This window comes from Lepisosteus oculatus, chromosome 4, assembly GCF_040954835.1.
Source record: "Lepisosteus oculatus isolate fLepOcu1 chromosome 4, fLepOcu1.hap2, whole genome shotgun sequence".
NCBI lineage: Eukaryota > Metazoa > Chordata > Actinopteri > Semionotiformes > Lepisosteidae > Lepisosteus > Lepisosteus oculatus.
In genome coordinates, this window is record NC_090699.1 from 55,597,259 (window position 1) to 55,616,280 (window position 19,022).

The 19,022-nt window shown below is 39.0% G+C and overlaps 1 protein-coding gene across 7 annotated transcripts in view; it reads left to right on the plus strand.

The window, feature by feature from the left end:
* Positions 1-19,022, plus strand: part of tmcc1a (transmembrane and coiled-coil domain family 1a) — a 108,175-nt gene that overhangs the window by 14,100 nt on the left and 75,053 nt on the right. For 4 of the 7 annotated variants that reach the window (XM_069189371.1, XM_069189372.1, XM_015347959.2 and 1 more), the window contains 3 exons: positions 236-279; positions 1,438-2,181; positions 15,984-16,049. In XM_069189371.1, the coding sequence (XP_069045472.1) occupies positions 1,603-2,181; positions 15,984-16,049 (645 nt within the window). In that variant the 5' untranslated portion in view covers positions 236-279; positions 1,438-1,602. The remainder of the gene's footprint in view (positions 1-235; positions 280-1,437; positions 2,182-15,983; positions 16,050-19,022) is intronic. The other 3 variants (XM_069189375.1, XM_069189374.1, XM_069189373.1) reach the window with 2 other exon arrangements.

The window sequence follows — 19,022 nt, forward strand, 5'->3', positions numbered from 1 at the left end:
TAATACAGTCACTGCCTGATTGATTACATGTACTGATGTTTATAACTCTGTCCATTTGTGCAAATGTCAGAGGCAAATGATGAAGATTATATGGTTTTCTTTCCTGATTCATCACAAACATTCAATAAATTCTACTCTGAAATGTCAGGTACTGGTTTATTAGGGTGCTGAGCTTATTTTCAAAGGCAAAAATCAATATCATCCTAAAAGAGTTTATCTGTTTTATATTCTGCAGCAAACCCTGAGCACTGAGAAAGGATAGGCTGAACTGGGCAGATGGTAAGTGTACTTCTACTCTGTGTAGTTCTGTTTCTAATGTTCAGATATTAAGAACTCTGTGAAGTGAACTACAGCCTTCCATTAATGTACTGTATACTGAACACAGAATCTGAGATCACAAAACCACATTATCTGACCAAATTTCCTGTCAGCCTCAGACACAACTCGAAGCTGATTTCTACATTGAAAATTCGGGATGAGTGAGATTTGTTTGGCTACATGTGCTGGTTCTTTATTACCAGCAGAAGGTGGATCTTCAAAGAGTCCTTATTTTACTGTTTCTTTTTGCAGCACATTTCTGATCTCCAGCTCAGATTATGAGATAATTCAAAATTTAATTTTGCTCTGCTATCATCAGAAGCAACTATTAACAGTAATTGTACATAACAGTACGCTAACAGTAACTGTTTAACAGATCATGCGTAATTATTTAAAAAAGTTTTGACAGAATTACAAAACACATTAGTATTGTAGTGCAAATGTAGTTTTGCTCACAAAAAGCTTTGTGCTTCAAAGAAATGTTAAGACATTATTTCAACTATCTCCTGAGTTCAAGTAACAGGAACTGCCACTATTGGGATATGGATTGAGAATAAAAAAGCATTCACAAATGCATGGGCAGTCAGATAATGGAAGCTACACACTCTTTTGTGCCCTTTAGGGCTTTCTGTTAAAAGGATAACTGTCCTTGCAGTTTATCTTTGATTGATAAAGTGCTATATCTTCTGTTTTCTGGGTTTCTTATGTTCCTTAAGCGATATATGAAGCAATTTGTAATGCATTTAGACTTTTCTTGTCTAAATGCAATAAAATAAAATGAAAAAACAAGTCTTTTTGTTTCATCTAGTGCAGTGTGTCTTCAGAGAAAAGCATTGCGCCAGAGATTTTGTCCTAGTTCGTCACCTTTCTGATTGTGTATGCATTTATTTAAAACATGTGAATGTGCAGTCATAAGACACTGCAAGGTGGCAGTTCAATTACATATACTTACATGTTAAATTAATCTGAAATTAATCACATTGCAGTTTTTGTGTTTGGACATGTGCTTCTTAACTTCCATGTTTCACGGCTGCATTAAACGCTGCATTTCTTCTTTTTTGTTTGCTCTGTTCAGTAAGTAGTGCATGTTGTAATTGATTTTATTTCCTTTTGTGGTAGACGAGCATGACTTTGAGCCCACCTACTGATGCATGCACGTGCACAACCCCAAATTGAGTACCACTGCACAGCTTTGACCTGCCTTACTGACAGCATAGGTAGAGCGCTGCATCAAGAGCCCTCCCCTATGAGACTTGTGCCTGATCCGAGCTGGGGGTCCTTCTGATGGATCACTGTAGTAGTGAACAAAACCATGAGGAGCCAGAGCCGGGAGGCCAACCATCAGAGACGGAGGGCAAAAAGGCGCCTGAGCCGGAGCACGCCTTGACCAAAATCACCCACAATGCCTTGGAGAACATTGGCGTGTTTGGGCAGGGCTTGAAACAGTTATTTCAACCCCAGCGGAGGCGCTCTTCCATTTCTCCCCATGATGTCCTTCCGGCTGTCTCCTCTGGGGGTTCTGCCGAGCCCCCAGAACTAGGGCAAGAACCGTCCAATAGCTCTGCTCCCCTTACAGACACTGACCCCCAAACTTGCACCCACCCCACAGCTCTGAACCGTGTGCTGCAGCAGATCAGAGGTGCGCCCATGATGAAGCGCGGGACTAGCCTACACAGTCGGCGCAACAAAACAGCCGGGGACCCCCCCAAGGGTAGCCCACAGATCCACCGAAGGAGTACCCAGGAAGCCCTGCTGCAATCTGGCCGCCCCCGGTCATCATCAACCACTGATGCACCCAGCAACTCTACTCTGGCCGAGGTCCTGCCTGCCCCTGGACACCTTTCTTGTGATGAAAGTGAGAGAGTAAGTCACAGTGGGTCTCTTAAATACTTCTGATGGGCAATCAGCAGAGAAATGGTGCTTAACAGTGCAGTGTGCCAGGTCTGGATGATTCCAGCAGGAGAGGTGGGGACTCTAGTATGGAAATATGGTTAATAGGAAAAGCCTACATGTGGCCTGTGCATGCTAACACAGCTGGAGGAGCCTGGTGTGTGGTTTTATGAATAGCCTCATATGTATTTTGATGTTTTCTAAAATAATAGCACTGTGTCAGCCTCTCCTTGTTGCACTTACTGCCTGTTACCCTTACATGTATTACAGGATGTGCTGTTTAAGATGTCTATAGAAGTGGACCCTAAATATTTTAACAGGTGAATCCTACTTGGTGTGAATCGTGCTTTTCTAGCTCCTTGAAGTCTCGTAATTCAAAATCTATTAGGCTAACTAAATTGCTATGCCTCTATCTTCTGAGGCACATTTATAGTGGGGTATTAGATCTGTAACTCACAGCTGGACCAGCTGGTCAGGGATGTTCCTAGGAACATAATAACTCAAACAAACTGGGGCTAAATTGCAGATCGCCTTCTGTAAGTTAAAACATAGTTATACGAGTTTGATGGATTTACAAGTCATAGTCTGAAATTCCAGTTTAAAATGGATTTATTTAAAGATCTCGTTTCTGCTGGAAGATGTTTTTGTAATAGCATGAAGAGGAAATGATTTACACCAGCTTAGCTCTGCAATTCATATTATTGCAATACCACTGTACAGGTCAATCTCTTTCACAATTAATTTGTGATATTTGTTAGCTGTACAGTGGAAATGTTCTTCAGCAATTTATGAGCACTGCATTAAGAAATAAAGTCAAGTGGACAGTCTTGCCCTTGTTGCCTCCTATGGTGTGCGAATAATCCTCTGTGCGCTTCACCCATTCTGTAATACATTGCATTCCTCTACTCTATGTGCTTTTGTGTTGCTGTGTGTTTGGTATATAAGGATTCCTGGAAGATGTACTGTTTTGGTATGTTTTGCCACACAGCAGAATTGATAGACCTGTGTTCACAGCCTTTGTGGAGCAGATCCCAGCACTACACTTCATGGCTATATAATTCTGCCGGTCACTGAGCATTAATTCTCTCCATCCAACTTTCCAGTTGGTTTAACAAACTATTGTAGATCAGCGCTGTTCTTGTTCGGCATGGACTTCCTCTCTATCCTTCATGCATCAGACCGGATATGTTTGGTGAAAGACTTAAGAGTCCTAACTGGAGTTATTTGGCATTTGCATGCAGTTATTTGCATGGACTCAAATTTTTTAATGATTTTAAAAGCTGCATAGCAAAATGGAGAAACAAAGGGGGTTTATCTAATTGTTTTAGAAAGTACATATCAGAATCCTACTGTGCAGTAGTTTATAGCAAAGGAGATAATCTGTAATGATAGGTTTCTCAATAGGCGTGTGGGCTCTAGGTACTGTCATCATTGTTAAGAATAGGCTTTAATATAGTGTGGTTATACATGGTGTTATTTCTCAAACGTCTGTGGCTTTGCATTTTTAGCAACACGCTGGATGTCCTTCTTCTCTGATTTCCATGTGCGTAATCCTTTTAGATGGCATGGTGGGTCATGCTTATACTCAAGACATTCATTATAGGTTAAACCAGTTGTTAGCTGACTCTTCTGTACAAACCACAAATTCAAGACAAATATACGCAATCAGCATTGTATTCATTGCAGCTGTGTCTTACTTCTTTTCATCTGCATGATGGTGGTATAATTATTTCTTCCCATATTTCTAGATCATAAGCAGTACAAAACATGAAACCTTTCCAGTTCATTTGGTACATCTGACAGTAATTGACAAGTTTTCATTTTAATGTCTCCCCTTTTTGTACCATCATATCAAGTAAAGAAGTTCTTGAAAGAGTTCCTGTATATTATGAATGTGATACCTGCCACAGAATAGCAAGAAGCAGAAGCGCTGTAAATGAGCTGTGGATTTACTGTATGTAAGGGGTGTGTTTCTCAATTGCTGTTTACTTTGTCTACAAAGCAGGAAGGAAATGCATGATGCAGTAAAGGGCAGATAATTGTAGCCTGACCTAGAAATATGTGATTCACTGTTTGCGTTTGAAATGAATAGAATGATGCAAGGAGTACAGAAAAGAGCTTATAACAATAATCAGTTATGTAGCAGAGCCTTTCATTCAACAAGTCATTACCTGGGGCCAGGTATACCACATAGTACTGTATTTACTGTAACATAGCACCTTTGTTTCGCATTTCCTCCAAAGAAAGAGGATATTGTTTAAGTCATGTTGGTGGCAGAGCAAAAGAATTGAACCTGGATTCTTCTAAAAAGACCGGGAGTGAATATCTCTGCTCCACTCTATTACAGTACTATATTGTTTAAAATATGACATTACTTAAGTTAAAACCATTTGCGATTCTTTATATATTTAAAAACGATATATTATTTGACATTTATGTTCATTTTTATTTTACTTGCTGGTTAAATTGCTTAAATTGATAAATGCAAAGCCTTTATCCAATAAGTAAGGACTACCCAAACGTAGCCTTTGGCCAGCTCTCACTGATTTAACCATAGTTGTAAGCATTATTCCTAATGCAACTATCATGCCTGAAATTAGCGCCCTAGCTTTCAGGATCAATGAGAATACATTCGAACTAATTCCCACAATCACTTTAGGACTACGTCATCACTGAACATTCGTTCCCGGTTTTATCATTAGTAGTTTAATGAATGTTTTTATGGCTTTATATACCACACTGTTCTGCATTCTCTGAATCTGTGTTTTTGAATGCAGTAAGATTGCAGACTGCACCCCAGACACAATAAATCCCTTTGTGCCCAGCTGTGTGTTCTAAGTGCCCGATGTTTGACAGTAATCTGTTGTAGGTTAAAAGGGTAACAATCAGAGATTATTTCCATAGTATAAAGTAAAAGGAGAGCTCAACACAAGCCTGGCTGTGGAGAAGAGAGCAAGTAGTGGGGAAGTAGTGGGTGGGGAAAACTGGGAATGACTAGAAGGGTGATAACAGGACAAGTCGAATTCCTAGTGGATGTTTCTGAAATGTAATCAATAGCAGAACGTTAATGTTAGTAATTTACAATAAAATTGTTTCGTCTAAATTAACCATCTGCCAAGTTGCATAGAATTCACAAGCAGCTTGTAACTGTGCATTTCAATTTTAATGATAAAACTGTAGTTGTGGGATGTCACAAAATGTGCGTTATGATTTTGAACTGTGATGTGGCATGGTGATTAGTACTGCAGCCTCGTAGTTCTTGTTTCTTGGGTTCAGTTCTGGACTTTGCAGGTTTCCCCAGCTCCAGCACAAACATTTCTCCCAGGGTGACCTGCTCAGATGCTGGGAATGTGCGGGTAATCCCTAGTCTCCTCAGAATAGCTTCTGTGTTCTATGAAGGAGATGAGAGAAAGGCCAGTACGCTCAGATTATCTAAGGACGGGAACCTTCTTCTTTAGGGGTCAAAAGCAGGCTGAAACTGTATGTTGGATACTCAAGGCATAGAGTTGGGCGGCCGTAAATAACACTGATACAGAGGAGTTCAGCAGAATGTTGAAAACACTGAGACCAATGAAATGTAAATAATAGTGTGTTTAAATCTGGGGTACAAAAGGATCTCAGAACAATATACAATATAACTAGTTTTTATTCTAATAAGGGTGGGGTACACTGTTTCCTCCTGACACAGACTCCCTTGTACCTGCAGAACCTGTGCTGTGGGATTACAGCCGCGCCGAAAGAGCCTCACCCAGCATCAGTCACACCCTCTCTAGCACTACAAACACACAGGCTTTCCACTGGCAGCATAGCCACAGTGGAGCTTGACTAAAAGTAGGCTTTTATGGTACTTTTTAAGGAGATTAAGGAAAACACTGTAGCCTTAATGTTTTATTTTTTTCGTGTTGGTTTCCTTGAATTTACGTATTGAATTGTTTCCCTGACTAATGGTTCTGCAGTTTAAGGCGCTGCCATGTTCTCTTTTTCTGTCCCTTTCTGTCCTGCAAGGCGGTTGAGCGGCTGGCTCCTGAGCACATTCTACACAGCCAGCTGAGTGCAGTGCCCTTGGCTCCTGCACTCATCTTTTCCTCCTACTGAGCAGCCGCCCTGCTTGTTAGTTTATGTCACGGCCCCCAGGATTTTCTGCATACGCTGGCAGGAAATTAAACTTGACCGAGACTTAACATCTGAGCTGTTGTACTGCTGCCAATATAATGCTAAAAGACAGCCTCAGAATGTATGCAAAGAAAAAGAGGCTATTTAACCTACCCAGTTTGTTTGGGTTTGTAAGTTTTTGAACCTAGATAAAGATTTTGTCAAGTTTCAAAATTCAAGGCTCATTTCCCTCACCTAGTCCTGTGTAACTTTACAAACAGTAAGAGGTCATGAGGAGCTCGGCCAGTTGTTGTTTTATAGAAGCCAGGGTATCTGTTGGATGGCTTGTTCCATACATCCACAACCCATTTTTCTAAAACAACGTGGTGGAAGACATGAATGATGCCTCTTTTCGAGATACATCTTGAGATTTTTAATGACCTTGGAATATCAGGACCTCAGTTTCATGTTTCATCCAAATGATGGTGCCTTTTTTAGCCTAAGAGTTCAAGTTTTTACTCAAACCTCTACCGTGTCACTCAGTTTGAACTTGTCGCTGTTATCATTAAACCAACAGTAAGAATTAATCATTGTTCACCCGGTTTACAACAGAGCATTGTTTCCCCTGTATAATTCTTGTGCAAGAACTTGCTTTGTGGCTTCTCAGTCCTTGGATAGAAAACCAGATTTCATTGAATTTAAACGTGTGGAATTTAAAAGAGCTGCTGCCTAATTAATTTATTGCATTAAAATAATCAGTTTAAAATGTCTCCATTTGTAAAAGTTAGAAGAGCCATTACTTTCCTTCTCACTTCTGACTTCTTTAGTGTTACCAAACATTTACCACTGTTACTAAACATGTGCTTAGTATTTTACATTTTTTATTTATCTTATCCCAGCATCATTTCTATCACAATAAATGATTCAGAATCACTGTTATATAAGCCATGTTCTATATTATCCTGCTTCTCATGGAGCCTAATGATTTACATGTGGTGACATATTAAAGTAGGTCACTAAAGCCCTCAGTACAGAGATGACTTGTCATACAGTACACATATCTGGGCTTAGTTACATTATAAAAATATAAGATTTAATTTCGTTGTGATGAAAGTTATACTTTTTCCATATTATAAAGTTTTATGTTTTGGAAAATTATGGGCATTTTGCAGTAAGCCTGATTAAGCAAGTGATAATTAAAGACTATAGATAGAGTTCTAACTCATCTTCATATACAAGTTGCATAAACTCAAAGGTGTGCAAAGTACTTCTGCTTACCCAAACTATAGTAATTACTTTATTGGAATTTTACAAACAGAAAATACACTATTAAATAATTAGCCTATGTCTAGTATCATAAATGCCTACAGTATATCTTTAATGTGTTCATGTCTGTAGTGACAAATATAGTAATTGCAAAATATAAAGTGCGGAAATTGATTTGTAATTCTCAATGATGAACATAATTGTAAATGTTCTAGGCAAACACATGACTGACATAAAATAGCCAGGCTCATGCCCAAGCATGTTTGTTTACAGTTTATAGCTGCGATTGAATCAGAATCAGCACTCAGAATGAATGACTTTTGATGAATGAATGCTTTTTGTTTGTGTTACTCATTTTCTTTTGGGGATACTTAAAGGAGAGTCAGATATAAAAGATCCAACTCATGCCTTTAACTGTATGAACACAAAGGCTGTGCTCTTTTTCTCAGGCCAGCCATCTTTTAGTTAAACTATGGGCAGATCTCCTGATGCCGTGTCAAGGCCAGGCCTGCTCCCACAGTGCCCCAGAAGTTAGAGTGGTAAACAGTCTCTTGAGCACTGCACTGGGCCACTTGGCGAACAATGAGCCTCTGTTGGCACAGAAACAACCTGTCCTATAGAAACAATAGCTGGCATCGGCACTGCATGGTACCAGGGGCTGGAAGGTGTATAAGCTTTGTACTGTATTGGTCTCATTTGGCCTGTAGACAACTGGAAATGTTCAGTTAGAGTTATTAATCTCTAACCGTTATTAGCTTATGACTGTCCTATGCCTTCCACACTGAGTGAACCACATAAAGACAGCAGCAGTGTCATGCTATGACTAATGCAATTCTGTGAAGAGCAATGAAACATGAAAATTTGAAAAGATCCATGAAATTGCTAATACGAATCTTTAAAGTAGCTTGAAGGATCCTGGTAAAAATTATTCTTAATAAGTGGGAAAGGGCAGAAGGGTGAAGGGTGATGTGTGGTACAGGACTGAGACTATCATTCTCGTTATACCAGACTACCAGAGTGCCGGGCACTTGTGAGTGAAAAGTCAACACCGCACACCCTCTAGCTAGTTCTTGGAAATTTGACTTCTCCAAGACGAAACCGCTGATGTAACTAAAGTACACATCTTTTTTGCTGTGTGGTGTCCTTTTAGATTTCTGTCAAACATCCTGAGAAGTTATTGTGTTGCACAGCTCATATCATAAGTAACAGTCCTGGAACTACTCGTATCCCATTCCGAGTGTTGTGCTCAGTCTAGTCAGTGATCTGTGTCTCTGACTAGCTCATACAGTATGTTGTGCAACACAACATTTAAACTTGTTGTTTAAGTGCTTACTGGCTCTATTGTATAGTATGCTCACATAGGACAAAAACATGTACCAAGTACTGTATTATTACTTGGGAATGAACATCTGCACTATACATACAATTTGGTCTCAGTGCTTGCAGCTTTTGTAATCACTAAATAAAATAAAATGTGAATTACATGTCTTTATTCCTTTGTAAAAAAGTCTTATTTTATAATAGCATACTGTATAACTAATGTGAACAGAATGAGCTATGTGCTGTTCCAAACCATCCTGTTTTCAAAAGGGATTGGAGTGTCTTTTCAGTGTTGTGCTTTAACCCTTTTGGTTTACTATAAACATCTCCAAAAATCCAAAACATTACTGCAAAGTCCAAAAACATTTTCCCTTTCCTGAAACTGATCATCAGTTTGCAAATAACTGGTACGTACATTGAGCACAATCATAGTGCACACTGAGCACAAACAAATAACCTGAAGACCATGAGCTCAGACTTCAGATAGATCCCACTTCTGCTAAGTGGGATCAAGATACTTTCTGGAAAATTGCTTTTTTCTCAGATACATGCAAGAAATTAAAATATTTGACATTTTGTTTTTGCAGTTTTGTTGATTTTTTAGCATTCATGTTTGTTATTCATAGTTTTAAATTCACAAGTATTTATGTATACAAAAGAGTGCATGAGATGTCTTGAGGAGAATGAGCTATACTGATATAAACTGTACTGTATGGTATTGCAGATAAGTGCCAAGAAGCCAAGAAGGGTAGACTCCATATTCACAGAAAAAACCTTCATGCGTTTCCATTGATGTTGGGAGAGCTGGGGCCTGGTTTTTGGCTTACCTTTTTATTCAGTCTGGCCAGTAATTGTGCCCATGCCCAACCAGCTGAAATTAAATCCTTTTGTCCCCTTCATCTTTCTGTGTGGACTACAGATCCGCTTGGTGAGCTGTTTCATTTTGTGAGAATTTGGGGACCCAGCACAAATTTATCACTGTAAACCCCAACCCCTAGTTTGCCTTAGAAATACCAGATGGATGTGTTGACCCCAATGTGAAAGGATCAATCTGATTACATCGCAGGCTAGGAGTTTCACACAAAACCTCACTGCCTTCACATCGTCTGCCCACAAAAATACCAGGAAGTGGTAGAGCACCATGAGTGCTTTCTGTGGCCTGGCATTGGTGAGGAACATTGAGACATGTGCTTTCTCAGCTGTCTAAAACAGGGGGCTACCCCCCTGTCTGTATGTCTGTTCCCTGTTCTGGCCACGATAGTGTCTTTGGTGACACTATGAGGAGAGGGTGGAAAAACAGTGTTTAACCAGTGATAAAGCATGTGATCTGTCACATCCATAAACTTCTCTTTATACCCATCTCACTCTTCACTTTAGCACCACCACACCCCACACAGTACATTTGTGTTATTAATACTTTGTGGCTTATATCTGACTAAAAAAAACTCTACTGCTGGCTTGCTAACCTTGCAGATCTGCCAGCTGCGTTTCCAAATTTTAAAAAATAATTGTTGAATCTAGTTTAGTTTCTTTTTCATCTGAGTTTGAGTTTAATATTGTTATTAGGTCTCTCCTGAGAACCTTGCAGAAAAGCTGGATTATTAAGAACATTGTTATGTTTTTTTATTAAGACATTTCCTAGTTGGAGTTGTGAATTTCTCAAGAAATTTTTTTTCCGGTTTGCTGAGCCCCCTGGTGTTTGACTATTTAAATATCCTCACTTATCTTGCATGGTAAACAAATGTCTGAACTTAGTTTTATGAAATTATTAAAAAGCTTGAAATGCACAGCAAGAGTGGGAACTATAATGTTTAATATCACTCTTTGTTTAAAGGCCTTTGGGATTTAAGGATTTAAGGTGTGGATTAAGTGCAGTTGGGCATTTTGCCCAGTTCTTCATTTGCCAAACTACAGTCGCACAGTATGAGTCCTTGATTTGCAGGGTTACACTGCATTGTAGCAGTACGTGAACTGATTATTCAATATGAAGTTCTAACCAATGTACTGCCTTAGTATTTAAAACTTTAACCATGTTTTCTGGGTAGGACAAGTAAAATCTACTGACACTGGAAAAATCAGAAATAGAAAAGTAAGTTTACTTTGTAAACATTTCCAGAACCACAGTTAAGAGACAACAGTATTCATTTTTCCACAACAGTTCACTGAACTCTGAATGAGATGTTAGGGAGAAGAGTGTTTTAGCACTGCATGCTCCATTAAGTCCCTCATTGTGGGACAACTAGGCTTAATATCCCTGTGATAAGACAGGCTTGTGTGCAGCCAGAATTTTGAAGCTCTGGTTTCCTTTATTGTCAGAAAGCCAAGGGAAGGATGTCTTTTGGCAAAAGATAGATATGATCATCTGATTCAAAGATTTTTTTGTCAGGGTTCCCTTGAACCAATGCACAGGGCCTTATAGATTGAGTCTAATGGGGTACACCCTATTGAAATGAGCGGGGTGTGAGCAAGTGTTATAACTGAATATGCTTACGTTAGCATCAGCCTGTCTCTGGGGAATAGTCCTCTGGTGTGTGGAAGAAATGTTTATAGGCCTTTGGATCTTTGCCCACTTGTGCCGTAAAGTAACTATATCACAGTGTTGCTAATAAGGGAAGACCTGTACCAAGCACTGACATCACGTCTTTGACAAACACAAGCACAAAGAGCAGTTTACACCACTTCACAGCACTTCACAGCCCATCGACCTGAAGTAAAACTGACAAGAGGAGGTCACATGATGCCAGGGACTATCCTTTGGCATAATCGCTTCATAACACCACATGCCCTTAGTATTAAGTCTTGCTTGTTTTCCTTTGTAAGAATATGAGCAAGGTTTCATAGGAGAGCAGGCCAAGTAGCCCATCTAGATTGTTTGTTTGTTGCTGTGGTTATACTCATTTAGGACAATCAAGGAGAACTGTTAACCATTTGTCTCAGTGGCTGCCTTCCAGCGCTGTTGGGAATGGAAATGTTTTCTGACACGTGCAGTGCTGCAAGCCAAGGCAGATAAAGGCACAAGTTTAATGTGACTAAATTTTGCATTAGGCTGGATTGGCTAAGACAGTGCTCGCTCAGCTGCTCAGTCTCTGATCACTGCTCCTCCTTACTTAAATTAGCCAGGGACTTACTCACTGTACGATTGGTAAGTTAACACCCATTAAATAATATATATTACCAACAATTACCAACACGTTAGGTGTTGCTATACATATTATATATTGTATAGTGCTGTTTCACATATACTGTGCGTATATTGCCGAATGAAATCTAATGAAAATAACATTTTATTTTAAAACAAGGGAAAGACAGGAATCCTGTTTTGATTGCAGGACATACCATCTTTAGTATCACAAATCTGGAAATCTGTGATACTAGCATTCTCAATTTGGTTCCCCGCATATTAATTTATTTGTGCAGCAGGCATACGTTTTTTTTAAATTAAATTTGTCAAGCGTATGCAAACAAATGTGCAACTGATACAAGGTAAGATCGCAGACTGGAAGAGCTCAAAAGAGGAGACGTTGTTTTGAAGAGATCCAGCGCTCTACAAGGCCACCTGTTTTATCGTTAATCCTGGTGTATTAGAAGCACTGATGTGACCCTTTTATCATTAATCCTCATCAGTGTCTTCACAGTGACAATCAGCACTTCAGTAGATGATATTAAATCAAGTGGGGAAGAGTGTCATACGACAGTGACACCAAAACAAAGATTCATTTAGAGACAGTAACATGTTTGTCTCTGACAACTGGATTCCACTTTTCACTGTTTTAATTCATTATTAGATGCATTATTGTCCTTCTTTTCTGTTGTAAACTCAGTTTTCACACCACCACTTTAGCCAATTTGTAGTAGCGCACCAGAAACAAAATAAAGCTGATGCTTGCTTGAACTGGTGTACTGTATAGATGGTTATTCATATTTTTACCATGAGTGTATAATGTGGGCAAAGTCAACAGTTCCCATTCCACCTTTTCTGTTTCACTTACAGTATGGGAAACATCATTCAAGGTTATGGCGTCTACTAAAAACGGCAATCGTGAAATATTTGAAAATAAAATGATGACCCAGTTGTTTACCTTGACAAAATAGTGTGAAATATGTTGAGAGGGACCATGCATCCATTTTCTACCCGCTTCTTCCAGTTCAGGGGTTATGGGTGAACCTGTCCTGGCATGCAATGGTTGCAAGGAGGGGTGCACCCTGGATAGGATGCCTGTCCATCCCAAGACGCACACACTCAACCAGGGCCAATTTTTCCAGAAGTTAGTTAGCCTACCAGTATGTTTTCAGACTGTGCGAGGAAAGTGCAGCACCTGGAGGAAACCCACACAAACCCGGGGAGAACATACAAACTCGACACAGATAGCTTCCCAAGTCTGGAATTGAAATCAGGGACCCAGTACAGTGAGTCAGCAATGCTAACCACTGCACCACAGTGCCTCCGCAGCCTAAATATCAGTGGAAATAATATCTTTTACATTATTTGCCTCTATGGAGCAGGTGCTTAAAGCATCCTGTAGGATTTTATTTGGAAGAATACCAATTATATGCTTCTATGCTATTTTCAGTAAGCTGATCCACCAACATAAGTGCTTGAGAGGTGAGTTGTAAAAACAGAAATATGACATCATAAGTTTATTTTCTTTTTTTTCATTATTTGCACACAACAAAAGCCCCAGGTCCAGAATTAAACTCAGGACCCCATTGTTGTGAGGTAGCATACTACTGTGCCACTGTACTGCTCCATAGAGAACATCTTTTATTTAGATTAGCTTATAACTCTGAATTCATATCTCTCTTATTAGGTTTTGTTGGGCTGCAGTGACAAAATTCCTGGGCTGGGGAAGTAGAAAATGCCAGGTTTCAGTCTATGGTCCAACGTTGGAGCAGGTTTCTTTAGTCCATGTTGCCACAGCGCTGGGGTTGAATGACCTTCCAGTGCAGCAGTTCTCCCAGTTCCAGAGCTGTACAGTGCAGTGCCAGGAGTCACAAGGTTGGCTGCTCTCTCTCTGACAGTGTCAGGATTCTGCTGTGCCAAAAATAGATTTTGTTTTATAGGGCGCTCAACAGCATTTTCTTTGCAGCTCAGTGCAGTCCATCTTAACAGTGTTCATACTGTATATCTCATGGAAACTTTGACACAAGGAATTGTCACTGGGTGGTTTCCCATTGAGTCTGGGCGATTTCTTCCTCCTTTGTCACTGAGGTAGGAATGGATTTCTGAAGTTGAGGAACGTATTGTGGATGAAGCTTCGTGTGGGCCAGTTGACGTTTATATGTCAACTGGCCCTACTGGCTTGGTCAAAGATGCATCTTATTCCCTGAGGTGGATTCTGAAAGCTGCATGTTCAACTCTATTGCGCCGCACAGTAACTGCAGTCTGGTTCTGTTCACTCTGAATTAATTTCAAATTATCTTTTAATTATCATGTTGCTTAAACCCATTCAGTATAGTTAGTAACTGCTGCATCTGAAATATAATGCACAAAATAGAAGCTTACATGTAGTGTTTATCCATATTTTTGACATAAAAATTGCAATCTAGAAAATCACCTTAATGAACTTGTCAAAACGTAAGTAACAGCACTAAGGATGCTGTCTTCTTGTAATTGTGTAAGGAGTTTAACTGAAATATAAGAAATTTAGAAGACCATATACTGTATTAATTCTGTATGAGTGTTTCTAATCTATTTGCTTTTTTGTCAGAAGACCTACAGTTACATTTAATAATTCAGGCACAAACTTTTAATATTGAATAATATGGTACAGTACAGCTATTACCTTCTTCACTTGATAATTGCCTCCCACTTCTAAGTCAAGTGCCTGAACTTAGTCCAAGTGTAACTACGTCATTTGTCAACACCTTTGCTTATTGTTCGGGATCTGTATGTTTTCAAATCTATTACTCATTAATTTGGGGTTTATCTTAACACACAGTATGTGGTAGAGTTGTGTGTACCTGATTCTCAGATTCCTGACTTATTGTTTACAAAACAGGATGTAAATTAATTCAATCACTCTTGTTCCAGAAGTACTGTAAAACCACCATTTCTGTATAGGTGTGAGGCCTAGCCTTTCCTTCTTTAAATCCTTTCCAGAAAAAGAACAGAATTACAGTGTTCAGGAGCTGTCATGCCATGAGCACTCAGTTTCTTGCTGTGTTGATACTTAGGAAAAAAACCTAGCCTTCCACAGAAATAATAGGGTTGACCAAAAAAGCAAATGAAAATTGCATTTATATAGGCCCTAATATTTAGGCATTTGTGGTCATCAGACAGAACTTCGCTCTGCTGTAAGGTGTGTTTGGAAACTGGAGCCTATCCCGGCAAGCAACAGACTCAAGGCGGATACATCCTGGATGGGACAGTAGTCTGTCAGTTCACACACAGACACAAACACACTCGCACCAGGACCAGTTTTCCCAGAAGCCAATTAACCTATCAGTGTGTCTTTGAATTGTGGGAGGCAACCCATGCAAAAACTGGGGGAACATACAAACTCCCAAAGGCCGACACACTGTACTTAACCAAAATGAGAAGGAATTGCATGTTTCAATTTGTCATTTGACAGTTTCACAAAATGAACTAATTATGGGTGCTGGATAGGAGTAACCTCAAATTGTCTTGTGTTCTGTTGATAGTATATGTTTAAAACTAAAAGCTTCTAGAAAAATGCTGTCTTTTTTCTTTGTATTATAACTTAAGGAGAGGGCTGGGGGAAACAACTTTAGTCTTCTGGCAACTTCTAAACCAGAGTTTGTGTCATCAGTCAAGTACTTCAGGCTTAATTTAAAAAAAAGATGCCCTCTTGTTCTTTTCATATATGTTCTACATTACAGGAAATTTGGCTTTTTCAGCCATTACAGTGTATGACAATGTCCTTAGGAATCCTTAGGAATCACATATTTTTGGTTGTGTATTCTTTGTTATATACTGTAGCTGCACTGATATGCAAATGTGAATATTTACATACTAGAAAGAAATACTTAAAACACAGTATATTCCCTCTATGTACGTGGAGTGTCTTTTTTTTCTCTTCTGTTTTATAAGGCGGCAACGCACAAACCTTATGGAGTTGCTTTTTTTATATCAACAGAGGGATGCTTCAGTACATTTGGTGCAGGTGGAGGATGCAATACTGGAGTTCCAGGTCTTAATGCTGGTAACTGGGCTTTTGTTTTTGTCAGGAAACCACAACTTTTCTCTCTCTTCAGCTCGTCCACTGTCACCTGCATCTGACAGGAGCAGGCCTCTCAGGATTATTTGCATTTTGACTAGCTTGTTCCACGAAAGCCAGACTGAAGGTCTTTTGCATCTCAGCATTTAAATTTTTAGGTCTCCTGAAGCTGCTCTCCCGTTAACTCTTTGCAGTCCTCTCCGTCTCAGCAGGCAGAGGTTTGTTGCTGTGACCAACAGAGATTTGTGGCCTGCAGAGGAGAACTTCTCATATGATCATAGTGTTGACTGGCATTTAGCAGATCAAAACATCTTACTTTTAGTTTTTCTAAACTCTTAATAGAAAATGCATAAAATCGCAATCTTGAAATGCGTTAGAAAGTGTTTCTACAGTGCATATCCTTTTAAATACCTACTAGGTCACACTTAAATCTGAAATGCTTAAATGCATAATTGAGAAGTTAAAAGCTTTGGCAATGACTTTTCAGCATTTTTTATGTAGGTATACAGGTTGATCCTCTTACTCAAGTGCTTTTTGTGCTGTTATCATTGTTTTGCATACCTGTATCTTGGAGGGATCACTTCAATGACATTGCCATCAAGCCGTGCAAAGGTGAGTGTTTACTATGCCTTGCAAGTCACTTCCAAAGTACTGAAAAAAAGATTGTTACTGACTGTTAGCTGATAAGAGTTTCAATCAAGTTGAGTCACAGATGTAGAACTAAGTGAAGCATGTTGACATTTTGCAGGCAGTTGTTGATTTTAAGTCAATTGATATTATCGTTCTTATAAGTACATCTGCCCAAGACGGGAGACAACCTTGGTTTCACATTCAGTTTCATTCAGGTACGGTAGGCAGATATTGTAGGCCTGTATGATTTAGAGGTATCATTATTCACTCACAGAGCAGTGCTAATTTTAGGTTCTGTCTTTTAGACTAAAATCCTTGCCTAGAGACCTTATGATGTAAGAGTTTCTTGTGAAGCAATAGACTGATACATTTAGGATGTGAGCTACAAGTATGTACATGTGAACCCAGATGAAAGGTTGCAAATAAGAGGATACTGTTTCAACCCATCTTGCTTGTTCAGTAGTTTAGTAGTCAAGGTAATCTAAAATGTAATTTGCCTGTACTAATAAGCAGGATATTGGTCCTCAGCCACCTGACTACGAGGCCAAACTCCCTCATGTGTTTCCTCTTCCCTTCTTAAATGAATGTCTTTTTTATTTCCAATTGTGTCCTTGCTTGGCTGAGTGTGAACTAGTTTCATGTGCTGACTCCTTATGATTTTATACACCTGTGTCAAATCTCACTTTGTTCTGTTCTGGACTGAAAAGATTTATCTTCATTAACCTCGCTGTATATGTTGATGTAAGTAAAAAGTCTATGTGCTAAAAAAAGTTTGCTGTCAGAGCACTGGCTTAGCCTTTTGCTTCTCCAATGCATCAATGTAGGAGATGACTAACTTTTAAACTATTTTAACTATTTTAAACTAGGTACTATTTGCAAAGCATTTTCACATTCAAATGAATCTTTCACTTTAGATCTGACATTGTTTTTTGCATCTAAATGACATTTTAAAGAGAAAATGCTTTCAAAACCCCAGCATTATATTTTATTCCAAACATTTGCATATAATATAAGATATACAGGATATGTACGCAGGATAAATGCAGTTAGTTAAGAGAACAGAAAAACAATGGGGCCATATAATCCCATTATAGTATAAAAGTCCATATCTGTCAATATCGATCTGTAGATAAGATCAACTTTATTGTCCCCTAGGGGATTTTTTTATGGACACACATTGTTCTGTACTTCTGAATATATCACAAAACATTACTGTACATCATGTGACATATTTCACATACATAGTAAGGAGGAGTGCTGCTTCACTCCCATAACCTTCATTGTTTTTTTGACAAAGTGGGTGATTTTTTATCTTAATTGAACAGATAAATTACCAAACCACACTATTATACCATATTTAACAATGCTCTCAATTACAGCATGGCGAAATAGGATTACTATTTCCTGTCTAACTCCAAACACCCTTAATCTTTGTAAAAAATACAAAATGCTGAACTGTGGGGCAAACACTCTCAATCTGAATAGTCCAGCTCAGGTTGCAGTCTATGTATATTTCTAAATACTTATATAAATTAATCTGATTAATAAGCTTCTTCAGAATCACTACATATGAATGGTCACCGACAACTTTGGGATCAAACACCATTTCTTTTAGTTTTTTTCACATCAAAATCAGGTTACATTAGTCACACCATTGCCCAAATCTAGGAATTTATGACTTACAGCATGCTTAGACAAACTGCCAAAATAAAATACTAATATAGCAATAATGTGCTTTATTTCAATATTGTTATAAAGCATAGGGTTGTATGCGTATAGTATATCGGAGAAGCAATATACGATTTAGAATTGTGTGACTTTCATCTTGGGGTTGACCTGACCTTTTTTATCCTGAGCAGTATACGTGTAACAAACCACCTCATAAGCATTGCAGCTTTACTGGAACCAGAGAAATGCAAACGCAGAGTGGTTTATCCCCACCAGAGTAAATAAGCAGGGTTATAATATTCCAGCATGAGGGAAGGATGCAGCCGACCTCTGACTTGATGACTGAGAGTGTTTGTTGCGACCATGAATACAGCATTTATTGTGTGTCCCAGCAAACTGCCTTTCCAGAACTATTGTGATTCAATGCATAGTCCTCTCGCTGGGAGATAACTGTCTTATATGGATCTAGATAAATGACCTAAACCTCTGCAGTTGCTTGTCTTTTTCCCAAGCAAGCACATCCATGTGCCCTGTATTAAAATGTATTTTAGCATGGCTTGGGCCACTCCATCATCTGGTGTAGTTGTTGGCTCTTTTCAGCCTTGATTGATTTCTCTGCTTTAGCACTGTGACAGAGTTAGTAAAGAAAAGGCCCTCTTG